Source organism: Protopterus annectens, chromosome 5.part1, assembly GCF_019279795.1.
Source record: "Protopterus annectens isolate FY-2018-M chromosome 5.part1, PAN1.0, whole genome shotgun sequence".
NCBI lineage: Eukaryota > Metazoa > Chordata > Ceratodontiformes > Protopteridae > Protopterus > Protopterus annectens.
This window is the reverse complement of record NC_056736.1, coordinates 7855190-7875478: the sequence shown is the minus strand read 5'-3', so window position 1 is coordinate 7875478 and position 20289 is coordinate 7855190. Positions and strand designations below refer to the sequence as shown.

The following is a 20289-nucleotide window of genomic DNA, read 5'->3' as shown; positions in this document are numbered from 1 at the left end:
TCAAAAATTGTAGGGGTCCTTACTTATATACAAAAATAACTTTTTTTTACAAAGTATTTACATATTTATAAAAGTATACTTTAGACGATCGAAATACCACTTACCCAACTTTTTAAATATTGAGACAAAAGTGCTAAAAGTCCACTTAAATGATCACTTGCATTACCGATGAAAAACTACAGGTAAGTAACCACAATGAAACACAAAAACTGAACCACGTTAAACCCACCCACACCCCCCTAACTAAATATTCCAACTTTTAGATCACACTACAGTGGGGAAAGGGGCAAAGTTCACCATGTTGGCCAAGTGGTTACTTACCTGGAGTCTTGCGTCAGTGATGTAAGTGTTCATTGAAGTGGACTTTCAGAGTTTTCATCTCAGTGTTTAGAAAGTCGGGTAAGTGGCATCTTGATCATCTAAAGTAGACCCGTTTACAAATATGTACATATGCAGAAACATATAAATATACAAATCTGTTTACACATATTCAAAACTTCCTTTGCAATCATGATAAATTTTCATCCCTGTTAGACCCCCACTCATTTTTCCATAACCACCAACTGATTTTACTCAATATTGTTTCTAAAATCCATTTCTCATTAAACATAATTTCATTTATTTTTTCATTCCATATAACTCATATAACATAAAATAACTTTTTATCTATTCATTTAACATATTCTTTACTTCTATTCTTATAATATCCATATTTAATTATATCCATGTGAATTTATTTTATCCAATTTTTATCTTCAAAGAATCTTCTTTACATAGTTTTCCATATTATTTTTTTTTACTCTCTTACATTTCAAAAACACATATTATGTATTTTTTCTTCTTGACAATATAAACATATTCTATCACTTTTCTTTTTATATAGCATATTTCCTTTTACTTGCAATTTATCAATTACCAGTCTCCACAAAAATCTTGACATTCTACTTTCTGATTACACCATTTGTTACTAATTTTCCATAAAAATATTTTTCTTGGTAACATTTTATCTCTTCATTTGTACACTGCTTTTCTATTTTACTCTTTTTTTACCATACCACAAAATGTATCATACTTATATTTATACAGTTTTGCTATTAATCTCTCATTGTTTTCATTTATCCAGTTTAACAGTTTGTACAAATTATGTGAAGGAGTGTATACCAGTGGATTAAATAACCCTGCACCTCCTTCTTCTTTATTTACATACAAAAACTCCCCCTTTTACTGGGTTTAATCTAGAAACCCATAAATAAAAAAAAATCTGCAATAATTAATTTTCAAATACTGTTGGCAACATAAGTACACTTGCTAAGTATGCTATTTTCTAATCAGTACTAAATTTATCAAATACGCCCTTTTTCTAAAAGATAATGTATATGTTCTCTAGGAAAAGACACATTTGCTTTATTTCTTCTGTTGTTTTTCCCATTGAATTCTACTTACATCCTTATTTCCAAATTTTTTACCTAAGACAGAAATTTCATCCATTGTGAAATATATACTCTCGATCTTTACTACATAATCCACCCATGTCATCTCTTGTGCAAATTATTACTTCTTTTATTCAAATTTTGTTTTTTGCAATTATTATAATGTCATCTGCCTATATTAACAGAACTGGAATTCTTAACCCTTCAGGGATAATATACCCAGCCTCCTTTATTTTGCAATTTATTTCACATACTACCACTTTCATAACCAATGCAAAGAGTATCCAACTCATTGGACACCCCTGTCTTACATGACTCTTCATATGTACCTCTTGGCTTAACCAGCCATTTACAAGTATTTTACTTTATTATTACTATATAATGACATACCTAATTTGCTACTTTCTCACTTATATTCTTTCATTATTACTAATAAGATTTCATGACCAAATGCCTTATTAAGCTCTCCTATCATAACTTTAACTTATTTTCTCTTCATAATATCATCCACAGTTTCTCCATCATTAATAATTCTTGACAACCCTTCCCCTTATAATATATATGCCATCTTCCATAATATTTTCCATTTTAATATTGTCATAAAGATTTTATAATCATTATTATCCAATATTATTGGTCTCTATTTTTTTAATTCTCTTTTATCTTCCTTCCTCCATGTGAATTTAAGTTTTCTACTACATACTTCCTTATACATAAAACTTTAATTTAACCATTAATTCAAAATCTTTATAAATATATATTATTTGCCAATCCCTTAATTTTTTAGCATTCCATACCCTATTATATCTGGGCTTGCAGATGTATCTATATTTACTTGCCTTAATACTTTATCAAGCTCATTTAAAAAAATGTGCTTTTCCAGCTCTTTATTCTCTTTTTCTGTTAAACTTTTTACATTCCATTTTATCACTACCTTGTTTTTTCTTTAAACATTTTTTACATATTATACTACACTATTCATAATATGTCCTGAGTTTTTCGATTTCTCCTTTTACATTTTTTATTTCTGTCATTATACTACAATTTTCCTTTACTAATCTGCTTAAGTAACTCTTTTTCCTTATAAAATTATCTTTGCTTATATAGCAATTCTTGTACTTTTTCTTGATTTCTTTCATATAATTCATTTTCTTTGTCAAAGTACTTTCTATCATTATGTTCTAAATCTTCCAATGCATATTTATATATGTGTTCATATTTTTCTTTCTCTACTTTTCTCATATTATATTGCCACTGTAAAACACGTTTTTAATATTTTTCCTTAAATATCATCCACGTTTCATTCTCACAGTAATATTATCTTTCCATAACTGTATTAAAAATCTCTTGCCTTCTTCATTCCATGCTTTCCCATTTATCCTTTTTATTCCTTTGTCCATTTTTACATATTTTTTGTTTTCTTTTATGTCTATCCATATTGAAAGATGATCAGAGAATCCTGTTTCAACCACTTCCCCTTCTTCTATAACTAAATTTACTGATAATATAAAAATATATTTCAGTTCTATACATACCCATTTTGTAACTTTATGAATTTGTGTCCGAAAGATTTAACTTAACACTTCTTATTACTTCAAACATTTTTCATTTCTTTTCATTTTTACAGTTGCCTCATAAATCACAATTAATATTATAATATTCATATTTATCATTACATAGTTTAAACTCTGATGAAATAAACATTCATTTTCTTTAAGGGAGTAGTATAAGCATAGTCAATTTCTTCCCCAAAGGTGAGAATCAAACACTTTGCCTTGTATTTATGAGTCAAACACCATGACCATTATACCAAGCCACAATATTTTTCTGTATACATTATTTTCATCTATTTCCTTTCTTTATTCATTTGCACTTACCCCTTCAGATTTTTTTACTGTTTTTTACCTTTTTACCAATAGATATTTTTCTTTGACTACCTATTGGGTTATGTCTTCATCACTTGTTTCAAAACCTTTTTTCTATGTCTTCTTTATTATTTGTTCATTTAATTTTTCTTCTAATACTTCTAACATTTCTTCTGCTTGTTCATTTTATTTTCTTTTTTTTTCCTCACCATTATTTTCATTTTTATAACCTATCCATAAATGTCCAATGTTGTTACATTTATAACATTTCAATTCACATGTTTGCATCATGTCCTATTTCCCCAAAATATAACATTTTCTTTTGTCACAGCTACTTATCAAATGTCCTTCTTTTCCACACAAAAAAAGGCATGTTTTGGGTCGTCCTCATCATTTTACAATACCCCTGTTCCCCTCTACATTCATCATGCTTGGCATATTTATATTTTTCTCTTTCGATTTTTAATAAAATATTACAATCTTTGCCACCAGTCCATGCACCCCTTTTGTCATAAACTTTTACAATGTCTAGTACTTCTTTACATAAAGCTTTCGTGTGACTTTTCAGAGTCTCACTACCTCTGTTTGAAATTGTATGAGGCCTTTTTTTGTTTCCTTGCTAAATGATTTTATCAAATAAAGACAGGTTACAGTTTTCCTTTTTTTCATATTCTCGAAGAGAATTTTACATTGAAAAAGCAGTCCCAAATATAATGTCACAAAATGTCTCTTTGTTATTAAGAATAAATGCTCTTAACTCATGTGCTTTTACACCCAAAAGAGCTCATAAATTGTTCCACACTTCATACCTGAGCATTTCTTTGTCTTCTCTACTTTGAATCCTTATCACATACTTCCATTTTTAATTTTTCTGCCTTCTTTTCTGCTACTCCACTTTTGCCTTTTTTTACTTTATTTGCATGTTTTCTTTTCCGTCTATCCACTATTCTTCAGGATTGTCTCTGCATGCTTTTTTTATATTCTCTCCATAATGTCCCAACAGGAAACACCTCCTTCATTTTCTGGCTCACTCTACACCACCATTTCTTTAAGTAAATCCTCATAAAACCCTCTCCTGACTGGAAGGTTGTAAGCATACATCCATCATTTGCCGACTCATCTCCATCAAATAGGTTCCTTTAAAGCATTTCCTCAGAATCCTGTATATATTCTAAGGTCTCAATATTTGCTTTCTCCTTCATTTCTATCACTGCACTACTGCCTCCTCCTTTCTCCATCTGCCTCCCTGTTTCTCCAGGCCGTATCTGCTCCTAGGTCAGAAAGAGGAAGTGCTTCTCCAAAACTGTTTCCACTCACAATGAAAAGAGTTGTTTTTTTTGGTACATACATTGCATACTATTTACATATTTACATTATTTATCCCTATTTACAAATCTCCATATATTATAAACTTCAATTTAAACATTTCCCCCAAGCATGCATGGACAACCAAAACATTATTTTCTCCAGAATCTTTGTCAAAGTCCATTTTCCATTGTATTTGATTTCATTTAGTCTGTCGTTCCATATAATCCATGAAACATTACTCTGAACACTTTCTTCAATTCTTCCTGTTTTCATGCACCATAATAACCAAATTCTATTTATTTTGTTGTAACCTTTTTGTTATTATTCTCATGAAAAGTTTATAATCCATATTATTCAATGTTATAGGTCTCCAATTTTTTATCTCCTTTTTATTTCCTTTTGTAAATATAAATTTTATGACTCCTGTACATATCTCTCTTTAATTTCAGTTTCTAACCATTGATTTATAACTTATATATTTTTTTCCACTTCTTCATTTGTTTATGCATACCATATTCAATTCCATCCAGTTCTGTTGCAGAATTCATGTTAATATTTTTTAAAATCTCATTCAATTCTTTTATAGTTGTTTTGTTCTAAATGCTCATTATCTTCATTATTTAATGTTTCACCTTTTTAAATGTCTTCTATGTTTTCTTCTCTTTTAACAAATAATTCTACCACATATTCTTTAATTATTTCACATATTCCTTCTTGCTGTCTTATTTGCTTACCTTCCTTATTATTTAATTCTCGCATTATTTTTTCTACTTTTATTATTTTACTATGGTGCTACCTCTTCTTCATTTCCTTGTAAACAATATTTTTGTTTATATAACAAGTCTTTAATTTTAATTTGATTCATTTTATATATTTCTTTCGTATTCATAAAAGAGATTTTTCTTCTCTAATAAATCTCTGAATGTTTCTTAAATTAATATCTTATACCAGTCTTTTTCTTTCTTCTTTTTTCCTTATACATTCAAGAAACACTTTTTTGTTTTTCTCTGTAAAAATAAGCCACCAAACAGTCCAATTCTTATAAAAGTCTCTCATATACATATGACTATTTCATAATTCCATAAGTTCCTCTTCTTTCTTCAAAATCCAATTTCTTTTCATTAATTCTTTTTATCCCTTTTCCTATTCTTATTTATGCTTCATTTTCCTGTACTTTAACCCATATAACCACATTTTCTGAAAATTTAGTATACTTAATTCCTTTTTCTTTAACTTTTAAACTATCAGACATTAAAAAATAATCAGTTTCTGTCCTAATTTCATTCATTTTGTAGGTCCAGTGTTTATTCTCCCATACATTTAACTTTCCACTTCTCCTAATTTCTTTATCCATTTTGACATCATAATTGCTCTTATTTTTCTTAAATTACAATTAAAATTGCCCACCACTATAATGTCCATATTTACACTAACATATTCAAGAATATTTTTAAACATTATCTGTCTCTCCTTTTTGTTACATGTGCATGTAAAGCTATAATTCTATGCACATATTTTTTTTCCATTTCAAATCTATTACCATAATTTGTCCTACTTCCACTATGGTTACATCTTATATTTCAATGCTTTCTTGACATAATATACATATGCCTGAGCATGTTTTTGTCCCCATGTTCCAAACTACCACACCATTCCAACTTTTTCAGTTTATGTTCTTTCTTCCTCTGTTAATAATCTATCTTCTAAAATAATAATGTGTGCATCTACTGCAGCACACCATTGAAATATATATATTCTCCTCTGAAGAGTTTTCATACTGTTCACATTTAAAGCCAATAATTTCAGCTTTTAAGAACAGTTAGTATAATACATTTTGCTATCCCTTTCCTTTCTTATTTTCCCTAAGAATTATATTTTTGAATTTTATTTTCCTTTCTTTAACTCTTTTTCTTATTTAATTATTTTTATTTCTTACTGTATGCCAGTCAGCTTCTTCCTCACTTGTCTCCTCTGTTTCTTTTTCCTTGTTGCTTTCTTCAGCTTCATTTATAACCTCTTTATTGGTTATATTTTTGTACATTTCTTTGTATAAGATATTCTTCTATCTCTTTCTCCTGTATAAATTAATTTAATTTTCTTGCATATTCATTTCACATTCTAGCCATGAATGACCAATATTGCCACCTTTTTTGCACTTTAAATCACATTTTTTCCATTATGCCCTGTTTTACCACATAGATAACACCTTTTTTATCACATTTATTGATTAAATGATCATTTTTTCCACAAAACAAAAACAAGTCTTTGGTTGACCCTTGTATTTCACAAAACCTGCATTATCATGAACATTAATAGTACTAGATGCACACATAACATTATCATTTTCAATTTTCAGTATTACTCTCATCCCCCAGTTCATAGTCCTCTTTCATCATATATGTTTGTAGTGTCTATTACTTCTTTACATATAGTTAACAAGTGTCCTTTCAATTCTTTTGCTTCAACTTCAGTTCTAAACTGGATCAGCATTTTTTTTTGTTTGTCTGTAAAAAGATTGCACCACATATGCTGTTACCTCTTTTGCTTTGAGACCCACAGGTGCTATGACAGAGTCCAAAACCTAATACCTGTTCAAACATTCTTCTTTTCTACTGCTCACACTTACTGTATACATCTTTTTGTTTCTTTTATTTCTGCTTTTGTCTTTCTCCAACAGTTTGTGCATAAGTTTTTGTCTCAGGAACTTTCTCTGGCACAGTTGCTTCTTCTTCTCCTTTTTCCTTTTCTATTTTTCTATGATGTTGCTCCATGAAATTGCCGCTCCATTTTCTGGCTCACTTTGGTTTACCATTTCTTCCACATAATCATCCTGCACCCCCCCCCCCCCCGATTGGGGGGGTTGTAGTTATGCATTTTTTAGAGATAACTGTTTCTCCTTCAAACAATCTCCTCTGAAAGTTTTGCTCTGAGTCCATCTCTGTTTCAGCTACAATATCATTATTATTATACAATCTCCTTTTCCTCCAATGTCACTGTTTTTTTTTTCTGCACCCATATCATCAGGAAAAAAACTTCTGGTGGTGACTCTACCATTTCACCTACATTTTCAGCAACTTTCACTTCAGTTTCAGCAAAAGCTGAAACAGCTATGTTTTCTCCCTGTTCCTCTTGGCTGCCTCCGTGTATAAACAGGAAACAGGAAGTCAAGATGTGTAATACATAAACTCTTCCCCTGACTACCAAGAGTAGGGGAAGTTCCCTGATGCCCTGGACAAAATTCCATTAGTAGTATAAATGCTACCTTGGGTTTCTCCTGAAAAGAGGCTACTGGTCTAGTGGAATGAACCCTGGTCAACAAAACACAAATAAAAATAAAAAAAGGAGTACTGTGTATTGTTACTAATAGATCAGACAACATAAAGTGTCCAGCATGAAAATGCGCCTCCTTGTGCTCATGTGGATGACTGAGTGGTGAAAAAGATCAGTTCAATGTCTGATTTTGTTTTCTAACTATTTACCAAGTCAGATCCATTTTTTGCACCATTCATCTGTAATTACATATGTACTGTTAAGGTTAATATGGTATCATTATTGCGTGTTCTCACCAAATATTACAGAAAACAAGGTGGCAATCCTGCATTCTAAATGTTGAGTATAGATGGATCATAATACTGTTATAGAACATGCAGCAAAGATCACTTTTCATTTTATTACTACTAATCAACATCATTGCACTTTAGCAAGTAAACCGAATAAATATCAGTTTGATACACACTCTGTAAAAGTAGTCAGAGTTCTGGAAATATTGTGTCTGTGAAGCAGTGCTCTCACCATGACTCTAGAATATACAGTGGCATGTCAAAAGACTGACTTTGAAAACACAGTCTGATAACTTCATACATCTCAACTGCTATGATTTAGGCATAGCACTATGATTTTTGCCTTTAGAGTCTACCTTGCTCCTCCTTCTTCATTTATTGACTTTCTACATTAAGATAGAGCTGTTTAAGGAAATATACATTATTAAATGACTGCAATATGGATACTCAGAGATTCATGTTATCTAATTCTTTAAGGTCTAGTATCTGAAGCCTTTCTTTTCTGAAAAATAACAATGTGTTCCATTTTTGGGCCATTTGCTAAGATGTCTAAACATCAGTGCTATGATTATAATGCTCAGAGGTTGAGAGCTATATATTTGATTAAAAGGGTCAGATTTTATGGAAATAAACCAAACTACCTAATTTATAAAAGACATCTAGAACAAGCAATTGCCTTAATACCAAAACAGCAACATTTTAAAGATAATCTTTTTGTTTACTAAAAATTTTTTTTTTAACATTTTTGTTTGCATTATCTTAGATCTTTTTAGCTGTCTTTTCATACCCAAATACAACTGCCTTGTGGTACACGCTTTTATCAAATAAACACAATGACTCTAGATAAACTTACTGCAGATATCCCAAATAGAACAGTAATGTGTTTGATTCTTCTATCCACAGAGAAGGGTACATTTAAGCCAGCTCTTAAAGTATTTGAATCTAACCTTTACTTGGATTAAAAAAAGACGATTACTTTACATACATCTTCCCTTGCGGTGACAACATTTTGTTTAGACCAACCCTTCCTTATATTATGAATAATTTGATAGCAAAATATGCTTCATACTGGCTTAATTTTCAACAGAAATAAATAATAGCATTTTATGATTTATCCACCATCTTTGTTTTATTCTTTGTTAGGCTTACAGTATTGTCTTTGGTCATAGTACACATATTCCACCTACTCTCACAATCTGAGAAAAAATTAGCACTTGAGAAATGCAAAGGTACATATAAACAGTAATAATTCTTTAAAAGACAAGACTGTTTTACATGGTAGCAGAAAGACAAATAGTACAGTACCTCAGTGTCAGTGACTTTGGAACATCTCTCAAGTATATCCAACTGTAAGAGAAAATAAAGAAAGGAATATAGATCAATATATAACTGAGAAAGATGCTGCTACTAATTTGCAACTTAAACTCCAAGTATTATCAAATAATGAAATTTAATGTATTGTTTTGTTTACATTTTTTCAAACAATCCTATCAATCCATTCTAGTTGTGGTACAACACAGTGCATTGACAAACACTTCAAATACTGCTGCATGAAGAAAAACTGAACTATGTTAGACTCCTTAATATCACTGCATTTATATCTGAGAGGTTGGAACCTGCAGATGAAATATTATGAGCAAAACTGCAAGATTCATTCTACGCTAATGGATAGTGCTGATAATGAAACAGACTAAGTATATTTTATCCCACTACCTGGGATTCCAAAATAATTGAGGTAGCATTGCAAAGAGCCTCTAACATCCTGCAAAACTACCTTGATAGCAAATTCCAGCCCTCACCTCAGGGATGGCATAATACCGTGGAGATTGGAGGGGTTTAAAGTAATCCCTTCCGTACATGTTATTGCAACACCACTGTGACTGTGCACTAGGCCCAGTATACCAGGAACATTCAGTGTTAGTGAATCTCATGACCTGTTCCTGATGTAATCTGACAACTCTCAATTCCATCACATAACCTCAAGGATCACCCTAAAATTGCCTTCTCCACGGCACCACCTGTATGTAGAAACTGGTACTGGAGGCATTTTGTCTTCCTACAGTGCCAATACTGACATATATTTGGAACTGATAGTCCCTGAATCTGCCTGCAACAACAGCAGCTCCTGTATTTTGAATTTGGCAATACATGCAGGACAAGTAAAAACTCTGCCCACCATGTACTGTGACACTGCACTAATAAAAGTTTGTTCAGTCCTTTCAGAAGAATATGTAGTTTGGACCCCTCGCCTTTACATGAAGGGGGCAACTCCAACACTACACTACAGTGCTGTCCATGTACGTAGCCCTTGACTGGCACTTACCCACTCCAGACATGCCTGTCTATTACCAGCCCAACTTGGTTGTCGAACCTGGTACTTCAGGCAATAAGGCCATTACTCATTTAGTGACTGAAGCAGCAGGTCTTCTAGACCAGAATTGCAGCTACATTAACTGGCACCTTGTGCATTTCCCCAATCTTGCCACTCTTCTTCAGGTCTAAGATGATGAACAAAACAGAAAGGTTGCTACAATTATTACATCACAAACAAAGAGCTTCAGCTGTGAACTCAAATCTAGTATCAGCATTTATTTCTGAATGCTAGTATGGCATTAGTGCCCCATCTGCATTTGCAGATCACATCCCTACAGCAATTTTTTCCAGGGAAAATGCCCCCTTGGCCCTACCCTGCCCTAGCTATGCCTCTACACAATACAGATGGAGCAGCACTGCATAACCCCATTGATTTCAACAGACTACTTTGTTTAGGGTAAGTCTATGTGTCGGGGCATAATGAGCACATTTGCTGTTTTGGAGTTGGGCAGTGTTGCAGGATACAACACTAGCCTGTGTACCATGAGGATTCCCAGAGCACATGATACAAAACTGTAGTGTGCAACACCAAGTGTAAGTTCTTTTTGAATCTGACCTACTGTTTGACTTCTGAAAAGTGAAATCACAAGTAACACATTTTACAGTACAATGTAGAAGTTTTTTATTATATTCTTCTTTTCAGAAAAAATCTGATCTTTTTCTTAGCATGCTGAGAAAAGCATGAAGTCAATAAAATATGCAGCACATAAGATTGTATTATGAACTGCATATGCTGTGACTGAAGAAGTGGAAAAAATGTACACATGCATAAGCACACAGAAACACGGTTTGAAGATACTCATAAAATATACAACAGAATAATCAAAAAAAATTAAAAGCATCTTGCACATTTTGCCACGAACACTCTTTCTGAACAGCTGTGTTAGATATTTTTTTTTTCCTCACCAGGATGCAGCTATTTCAGGATACACAGTGTTATTAAAATTCTGCTAATACTTTGCCTTTCTCCAAAATCTTCAAAGCAGTATTTGTAGATTATATCTTAAGCAGATATGACACATTTTTAGATCAGTGATAGCTCTTTGTTAGGAAATCTTACTACTGTATCAATTACATGGCTTTCTTTGTGGACAGGAACACTATAAACAAAGGATAACAGCAAATAAGGATAACATTTACCTGTCTGCACCTAGAGCTTTTATAACAGGAATGGAGAGTTTCAGTTTTCGACACAATATTTATATATTTCCTCTCAGAAAGTTAAAGAAAGATGTATACAGCATTCACAAGTCATTAGAAGAACACTATCTTACATAGTCAATGGCATGGTAATTTCATAATTCAGCATAAAACTTATCCTTCAAGAAAACCACTGCAGGATACATTATCAAAATGCTCCACTACCATCACTATCACAACCACTCATTACTTGTTATATATCTGTCCTGACAGGCAGCATAATAGCATTGCCTTCAGTTATCCTGTTACTATGTCAGACCAGCTATGCACTGGCTGTATGTTCTAGCTTTGCAGTGCATGCTTGGATTCATGCTACAGTGCTAATACTGCAGTAAAGTATGAGGAGAGGTGGGCACTGCACTTACTAGGTGCCATTCATAGGATGAAGCATTAAATGAGGTCCTCAATGGTTGAGCTACTGGCAGCTTAGATTGTTGTTAAAAACTGCAAAGCAGGTACTGAAAAAAGTAAATTAATTGTCCTTGTCTTATGGACATGTTTATAACATGTATATTAGTACCGTCTTCGGGTATCCACTGTAAAAAAGTTTCAGGCCTGCTGGAACCAACTTAATTAAGAAAAAACAGATAAATTAAATTAAATCAATGAAGTACTGTTTGTAGTGATTAAGCAGTGATTAGTTCTACTTCTTGTCAGATGCAAACTCTCCAGTTCAGTCCTGGCTAATGAAGGCTACCTGATTAGTGTTTCTATTTTCTTTGTGGGGGACAAGACGATTTATCAGGTCATTCTCACAGAGTCATTCGTCACTGGAGCACAAACTACTAGCAACAGTAATAGTGGGCACCGTTTTTATCGTTCTGATTTGGGAGACTCCTTATTCACTGCTTGTGGTGCACTCCCTTGTTTTTTCATATGTAATGTAAGGGGAGTGTGAGGTTCCTTTTTATTCCTGTGTTTCTGATCTGTGGGTGCAGATACGCTATGCAATTTGTACAGCTACAAATGGGGAGCAAGAAGAGTTTTTCATTACTGTGATGTTTGTTCCTTCAAGAAAGTTGAGCAACAATGTAGATAGTATATTTAAGTAAGGGGATGTGTCCTCTATAGACAATTGAGGCCAAATTATTTGAGTGTCAGTAGCCGGGGGGGGGTGGGGGGTGGTAATTGTTCCATTAAAGTTAATGTTTTGTCCTTTTGTGTTTGAGGCATGATTTTTTTGCCATTTCTGATCCTTGGGATTTTGGAAATCGGTATTTCATAGTAGAACCTGGTGACACTCCATGTAATGTGAACACAAGGGGCTTGTCACCTGCAAAAATGCTTATTTTTTTGGTTTGTTTTATTCTAAATTGTTGGCAGACTGTGTCATTTAATTTATATTCTATAATTATATTGTTATGTTGTAACAGGAATTAATGGCATTGACAATAGTATTTCCTCATAAATCCTTGTGTCTTTGAGATGCACCTGGGTATTCCAATTTTCTCCCACTTCTGCTGTTGTGCTGTTTAGTCACTTAGTGACTCTGACTCATCCTTACACTTCTTTTTCAAGAGGTTTTTCACTCTAATTTTCCACATACATCTTAGTATTTCCATTAATGTGGGAGTGCAGTCCTGAAAACAGACAAATCAACTGGACATGGTTCATCATCTTGTATCCAAACCACAAAAGTTTACTCAACAGTATCCAGCTGTGTATTTAAACACATATTTTACTGTTTGAAAAATGTTTTCTACAAGACTATAGCAAAACAAATCTTTGCTAGCATATGTTTGTTATTCTCAGGAGATGGTAAACACTTTAGCATAACATTACTCTCATTTCAAAATAAGCATACTACCTGGGTTCTGATTAATTCCAAAAGCAATTACTTACATCCTGTTGTTATTATTAATTATTATTATTATTGTTGTTGTTATTATCACCATCATCATTATTATTATTATACTGTTGCTGTTGTTACCGTTTATCAGAAGTTATAGTCAAAACATTTTTAGACAATGAGACTGTTTAAGTGTATTGTTATTTTAATGATAAAGTAGTATCAATTCAATGATGAGCATTTAACTGAAATATCCTGCATTTATCATTGTAGATAGTTTGTTATAAGTGTATTATATCTAGTTATTTGCTGTTTTGTTCAAGAAGCTGCAACTTTTTGATACAACTCCCACGTCAGGTATGCATACTTCAGTAAGAAAGGATTGTAACCTGGACTGGCAGCAAAGCCTAGACTCTACAGTATAACTAAATGGTATTAAATAGATCTCACTCACTGCTGCTTATCCAATGAGTCTTGTACATATTTCTGCAGGAGCACTTTTACCCTCTGGTTACCTAGTGCAATTTTTCATCTCAATGACACTAGTTAATGCGCCTACTGCATTTAAATGCAGAAAGGGCAGTACACAATTGCAAACACACATCCACACCACCAGCAATAAATAAAAACAACCTTACATGTTAATACTACTAAACAGGGAAATATAATCTGAAATGGCCTGATAACGTTAATTAATGGCACATACAAATAAAACAACATTTATATTGAATTTGCAAATGGTTAAAGAATACCGAACACCAGAGAGCAGTAAGAGAACGGTTTAGTGCAAGCTTATTGCATTTTCATGTTAAATAGCTTAACTACATTTTTATGACAAGCCACTTCTGGGGAAAAAACTGAGATGCACTGGTATGCTCAGAAAATGGAATATTGTCTATAATAAAAACACAAAATGTAAAGGTGCTCCTTCAGAATGACTTTTTAAATAGAAATCACGTATATTTAATAGGAAACATTTTGGCTGAATATGCAAGCTCATACTATTGTCTACAGTCTCACTTAACTCTAAATTCATATACAGAGTGAAGGGACTTTCAATTAAGATAACCTTATTTTATTAAAATTATAATATAGTCAATTAATCATTTAATCACTTCCACAGAACACTGGTATCAACATGCTTTATGTTAATGCTGATAAGTGCAGATTGAACGCTGATTTTAGGCAGAAGAAATGTCATTGTTCTTCTATGAATTCTGTTTTAATAGCTCTTTAAATAAGAAATGCAAAAACGATGAAAAACAGCATGAGTCGAGCATACAGCACTTAGGCTAAATGCTTTAGTACATGATGCTGACAAATCCCTTGGGTAACTCAGTCATATTACAAATGTACATATTTAAGCTGTAATAGCAATAATAAACTGTAGCAGTGTTTTTCCCAGATTTCTGTTGGGGATACTTTAAAAGCCAGGCTGTATTTTCCTCTAAGGTTTTACCACTCCATGAGTTAATACATCCATATAAAATAACTACATTTCGCTGAAGGAATTCATTCACTAGTTGATTTAATTTCTCATTTTACATTAATTTCCAGAGGACAAAGTGATGTTTTGAGGAAAATGCAACTGTTTACCCCATGAAACAGCACAAAATAACTTAGAAATAAACAATTGAATTTACATTGCATATTTTATCTGCAGTAATATTTTTAAATGTATTATGATAAACAGCCCCCCAAATCAACCTCAGTTAGAGTTCATCTCCTTTTCTAGACATATATGAAGAATGTTATTAATGAATGTTAAAGGAGTCAGTGATACACAAAATAACAGCTGAAGCTCACTGAATTTATTCCCTTTATAACATATGCTGCAGGATTTTCATTTTCCTCTTTGCCAATGTTTGCTCCAATAGAAATACAAGAGAAGACTGATATGAAAACAAAGAGCCTGAAATAAATATTCATCTACAGTATTGTATCATTCAGATTTAGTGAGTAACCATTTGTAGACACTAGACTACTTCCATGGTGATTTAACTTAGGCTCACATTGTGTGGTGCAAAAGCCTCAGAAAAGCTTCTACGTTTGTAACAAATGTCATAGTTTCTTCATTTACTGGTTAGACTTCACTAGGCATGGCCTATCTGAAGGGAGGCCAAAGGAAGGTGATGTTTATACAAAGGATAACTTGACAGGACACCAACAATATTCTCCTACTCAGGACTGTGGGTGAGAGAAGACTATGTCCAGAATGAGGTTATTATACACAGATGCAGGTGAAGTGGTTATTGAACTTTCTAAAGAGGATATTAACTAATTAGAGAAAGAATTTACTATGATAGATTAAATGTGAAAACCCTAAAATATGATACTGCTCCTCACAACACATGAGTTGGATTATGACTTTTTTATTAAAATTTATGGACATCTGGAGATGTTATTTGGAAGGTTGTAGGTTGGTCTGGAGGTCTGATGTTACATATTTGTTGGAGTTTGTGAAATACCTTAATGATACTAAATGGGGTATCCAATCCAGTATACATCATGACCCCAGACAGATTACATTTCTGGATGTCTTTGTTACTGTTGAGGAAGAAGGGACTTTGAGTAGTCGTATCTTTAGAAAGTTTACTCAGGTAAATGCTCTTTTGCAAGTGAGTAGTTGTCCCCCCCACACACACACATGGTATAAGAGATATACCAAAATCTTAGTTTATGAGATTAAAAAGAATATGTTCTTCTGAATCGGTATATAATACTGAAATGCAGGACATGGTGAGGAGGTTTTGTGACAGGAGATTTAAGAAATCTGATATACAGAATGTCTGTGACTCAATAAAGAAAGTAGGTAGGGAGCAATTATTACAATACCAACCAAGAAAAGTGTTGATTGGACCCCCTAGGCGTATCACATATTTTGGTTGTAATACTATTTTTTTCATGGATCTGGTTCAAAAATACTGATACATTCTATTCATGGATGATCATTTAAAAAACTTATTACTTGACAAATGTCTTTTTTTTCTTTTAGAAGGGGTAAGACTTTGGGTGAATGATTTAATCATTATAAAAAAGTGAATTAGCTAAACAATCTTTGGGACAGTTGACACTAAAGGGTGCAGTAATGAAAGGTTGCCAGCTCTGGGGTCATTACAATTTTTGAAAACATGTTCCTAAGGCTATATGCTTTTCATCTTCTAATACACCAAAGGTGTATCAAATTAATATTTTTGGGAATTGTGATACAGACTGGGTTATATATTTGGCCACATGCAGCTGTTCAACATTCTATGTTGGACAAACTTCACGTTCATTGAAACTCAGGATTTCTGATCATCTTAGTGACATTAGATGTGCCTGAGGATCTAATGCTTTATATAAGCATACTTTACAGCACAAAACTGCAATGTTTCATTTTGTTATTATTGATAAGATTGTGTTAAACAGGGATAACAAAAGAGGCTGGCACACTATGTTAAAATAATAAACAGAAAGGTTGGATTATGAGGCTGGGAGCCTTGTTCCCTCCTGAACTTAATGAGAATTTGTAAGAGACCAATCATTTGCAAGGGGTATGTATTTAAGTCTTGTAACATTGTTTGTTGGTAATTAAGCACTGATGAAGGCTAATTAAGCCAAAACCGGAATACTGCTTCTTCTTTTTCTTCTTCTGGCTTTTGTCGCCACAGTGAATCATCTGTCCGCTCATAATTGGCAGTGGAGTTTTACAGTGTCGAGTTGCCAGCCCGGTGCCCAACCTTCCACGGAAGACACACACACTCACGCACTCACTCCTAGATTCATATACCGCTGTATCGCTCACATCTGAGACAGACATCCACTACATGTCAAACAGAGTAGCATCCTTCCCACCTTCAAAGAAAACCATGATAATTGGACAGGCAGCTTCATATTCTCAGTATGTTTCTGTTGTATTGTCTTTCATGAGGGTAGGTGGATCTTTTGAAAAAAAAAAATATATATATATATATATATATATATATATATATATACACACACACACCTATGAAATCATGAACCTATCATGTAGAATATTGTAAGATGGAGGTGCCACTTTTAAGAAAGATCTTTTGCATAATGTAATATCCAAAAAGATATGGAGTTGCAAGGATCATGGGAGGATTTGTGCATTGCAAACTTGTTACAGAGGGAAGGGTAGTACCTGTCAGGAAGTAGTTTGAAAGTAAATATATTAGGAAGGTAAGGGGATTCTAAAGCAAAAGGGATCCATTTTGCTCTCTGGATAGAGCAACAGAGGTGCTGTCTCTTATGAGAAAGGTTTACAAAGTAAAAAATCTTATGTGCGATGATCTGAAGTAAAATTATATTACACATTGAGAGGTAGGCTATCAAGCATAAGTCATACTACAATCTTGGGATTAGGATACTGATAGTATTGCCTCAACAAGATTCTTGTGTGAGTAGATTTGAAGTTGTAACTAGCTTTAGTTGCTGTGTTACTTTTAAGGCTAAATGGTTTATATGATATGAAAATACTGTGGGTAATCTAGCAAGATCCCTGTATATTTTTATTCTTTGATAAAAGAGAAAGGGGTCCCTTGGATATCACATATTTGAGATGGTATTATGTTGCTAAGTTTCCTGGATGATACAAGAAAACATGATTTAGTGGAGTTATCACATAGTTTATTGCCTGTTAGCCAGTTCCAAATGGAGGAAGACTGATTTTGTAATGTTAATGCCACTTGAGGGACACTTTGTGTCCACTGGTGAAGAAGATGCATCTGCAAATGCCATGGTAGATTACTTATGTACAGGGAGAATGTTAGATGTACCAAAACTGACCCCTGAGGGGACTTCAGAAGTGGTTGACCCACAATGTGAAAAATGAGTTATTTAAGGTGATGGGTAATGTTCTGTTGAGTAAGTCTTTCTAAAACCATTTTGTAACATCTGGAGACAAGCCATAGTTGGTCAATACGTATACATATAAGCTGCAATTTAGCACCTCAAAGACACTTTTTAAGTAAAGACATATAACACCAGTCAGTAGACCTTTGTGAACATTGTAGAAAATTTCTGAGGTGACACAGAGGTCACGAAAAAGACAATGGTGTTAAGTTTACATTTACTTTCCCATGGCAAGGCATACCCCTCCTCCTGAATAACAATTAAGTCAGATATAGATATGGTCAATACAATTTATTGTAAGTCTGTAAGATGAACTTCTACATTTTATCTATTTGATCATATGCTTATTTTTAATATTATGCTATCCTGTTTGAAAACAACTGAAATTTTTTTTCTCTTTTGGGTACTTTATCTTCTTCATACTGATGTATGGAGCTTTTCTCCCAGGGCCTCTGTTAAAAGGGGCTAATCTGCTGATCTAGTTGGACTACTGTAGTAAACAAATATTAATCATCAAAACATAAATTATATTCATCAAGAAGTGCAGCTTTTATATTACTTTTATTTGTTAGCATATCACAAAGCTACTTTATTCATTAGCATTCTAGCCTGCTACTATTGAAGAAGTGTGTTTCACTTGTGAATGGGTGCAGCTAACATATGTGTATAATCAGATCACAAGTTATAACAAGTTTAATATGTTCAAGAAATGTATTACAATTAATGTCAAGAGCAAAACTTGAGAGGTGAACTACTTTGAATCAGTTTTGAGAACCCATACCAAATTGAAGTCATAACAGAGGTCAGAAGCCTCTGAACAACAAAAGGAGTGGTTGCACTTGGTACTGCCATGTAAGGGGTAATGGACAGGTAGACTGCTTACAAACTGTCATTACAACAGTTACATTATAATAATTATGATCAATGTAATCAATCCATCCACAACCCCTTTTTCCCAGTTTTGCACATGGGGTCAGGTTGTCACTTAAAACTCTTTCTCAAGGTAGCAGTGAGTTATTAATTTACAACACAATAACTTGTTGCTACATTTAAAAGAAAGTAATACTATTAACTGATCACAGCTTTGATCACTTATAGATAGCAAGAGAAAATAAAATGGGTACATTGTCTGGGTGTAGCCCAGGGCCCCACACTCCCCACTCCACTAATGCTGCCTTCAACAGACCTGATCCTAATACTTTGTAATACATGCAGACTTTTAGTTGTTTCTATGCATTCATTGTCAAAGAGGTTCAGAAACACAAAGTTTCTAACAGCTTCAAAAGTTGCAACACATATCATGCTACCACATCTACAGAGGCTAAAAGTTAAGTGTATTTAAACTCTGTCAATGGCTGTAGACACTTTACTCCAGTACACTTTAATTTTTTGTCAGTCTGAAGAGTTTGACAGCTTTCAGAGCTATCATTAGTTTTACCATGCTGTACAGTACTGCCTACCTTGTTTGTGACAACGTCAGCCTAACACAGTGAGATGTACATTTCATAATGCTGTTATTAACAAGTCTCACCATGCCGTGCTTCACTATAATTAGGAGATTTCTCTGGTTTTGTAGTCTAGTCACGGCACTCCTGTATCTCATAAAAAGGTTGTGAAGGGAAAAGATTAAACAGAATAAAGGAAATCAAATTGGGGATCCAACCAGAACTTGCATGAGAGGGTGGTATGGGTGTGACTCAGCCATTAAGGTAAGTATCAGAATGGTGACTTTCAGCATCACCATCATTAGTAGTGGTCTCCCATAGCCAGCAGTGAAATGCAGTGACAGCCCTTAGTTACAGATTGGTTTGACTAATGCCCATTTATTCATCCTTGCATCATCTTACCTCCCTTTACTCCTTCCTTCAGTCTTCATTAATTCATTCATTTATTTGTTTACTTATTGT

At 33.3% G+C, this 20289-nt stretch overlaps 1 protein-coding gene across 1 annotated transcript in view; it reads right to left on the bottom strand.

Annotated features, from left to right (window-relative positions):
- The window catches only part of LOC122803660 (protocadherin-9-like), a 2559623-nt gene that overhangs the window by 2433656 nt on the left and 105678 nt on the right, over positions 1–20289 (bottom strand). Inside the window, exon 3 of the mRNA XM_044073439.1 lies at positions 9469–9510. Coding sequence (XP_043929374.1) covers positions 9469–9510 — 42 coding nt within the window. The remainder of the gene's footprint in view (positions 1–9468; positions 9511–20289) is intronic.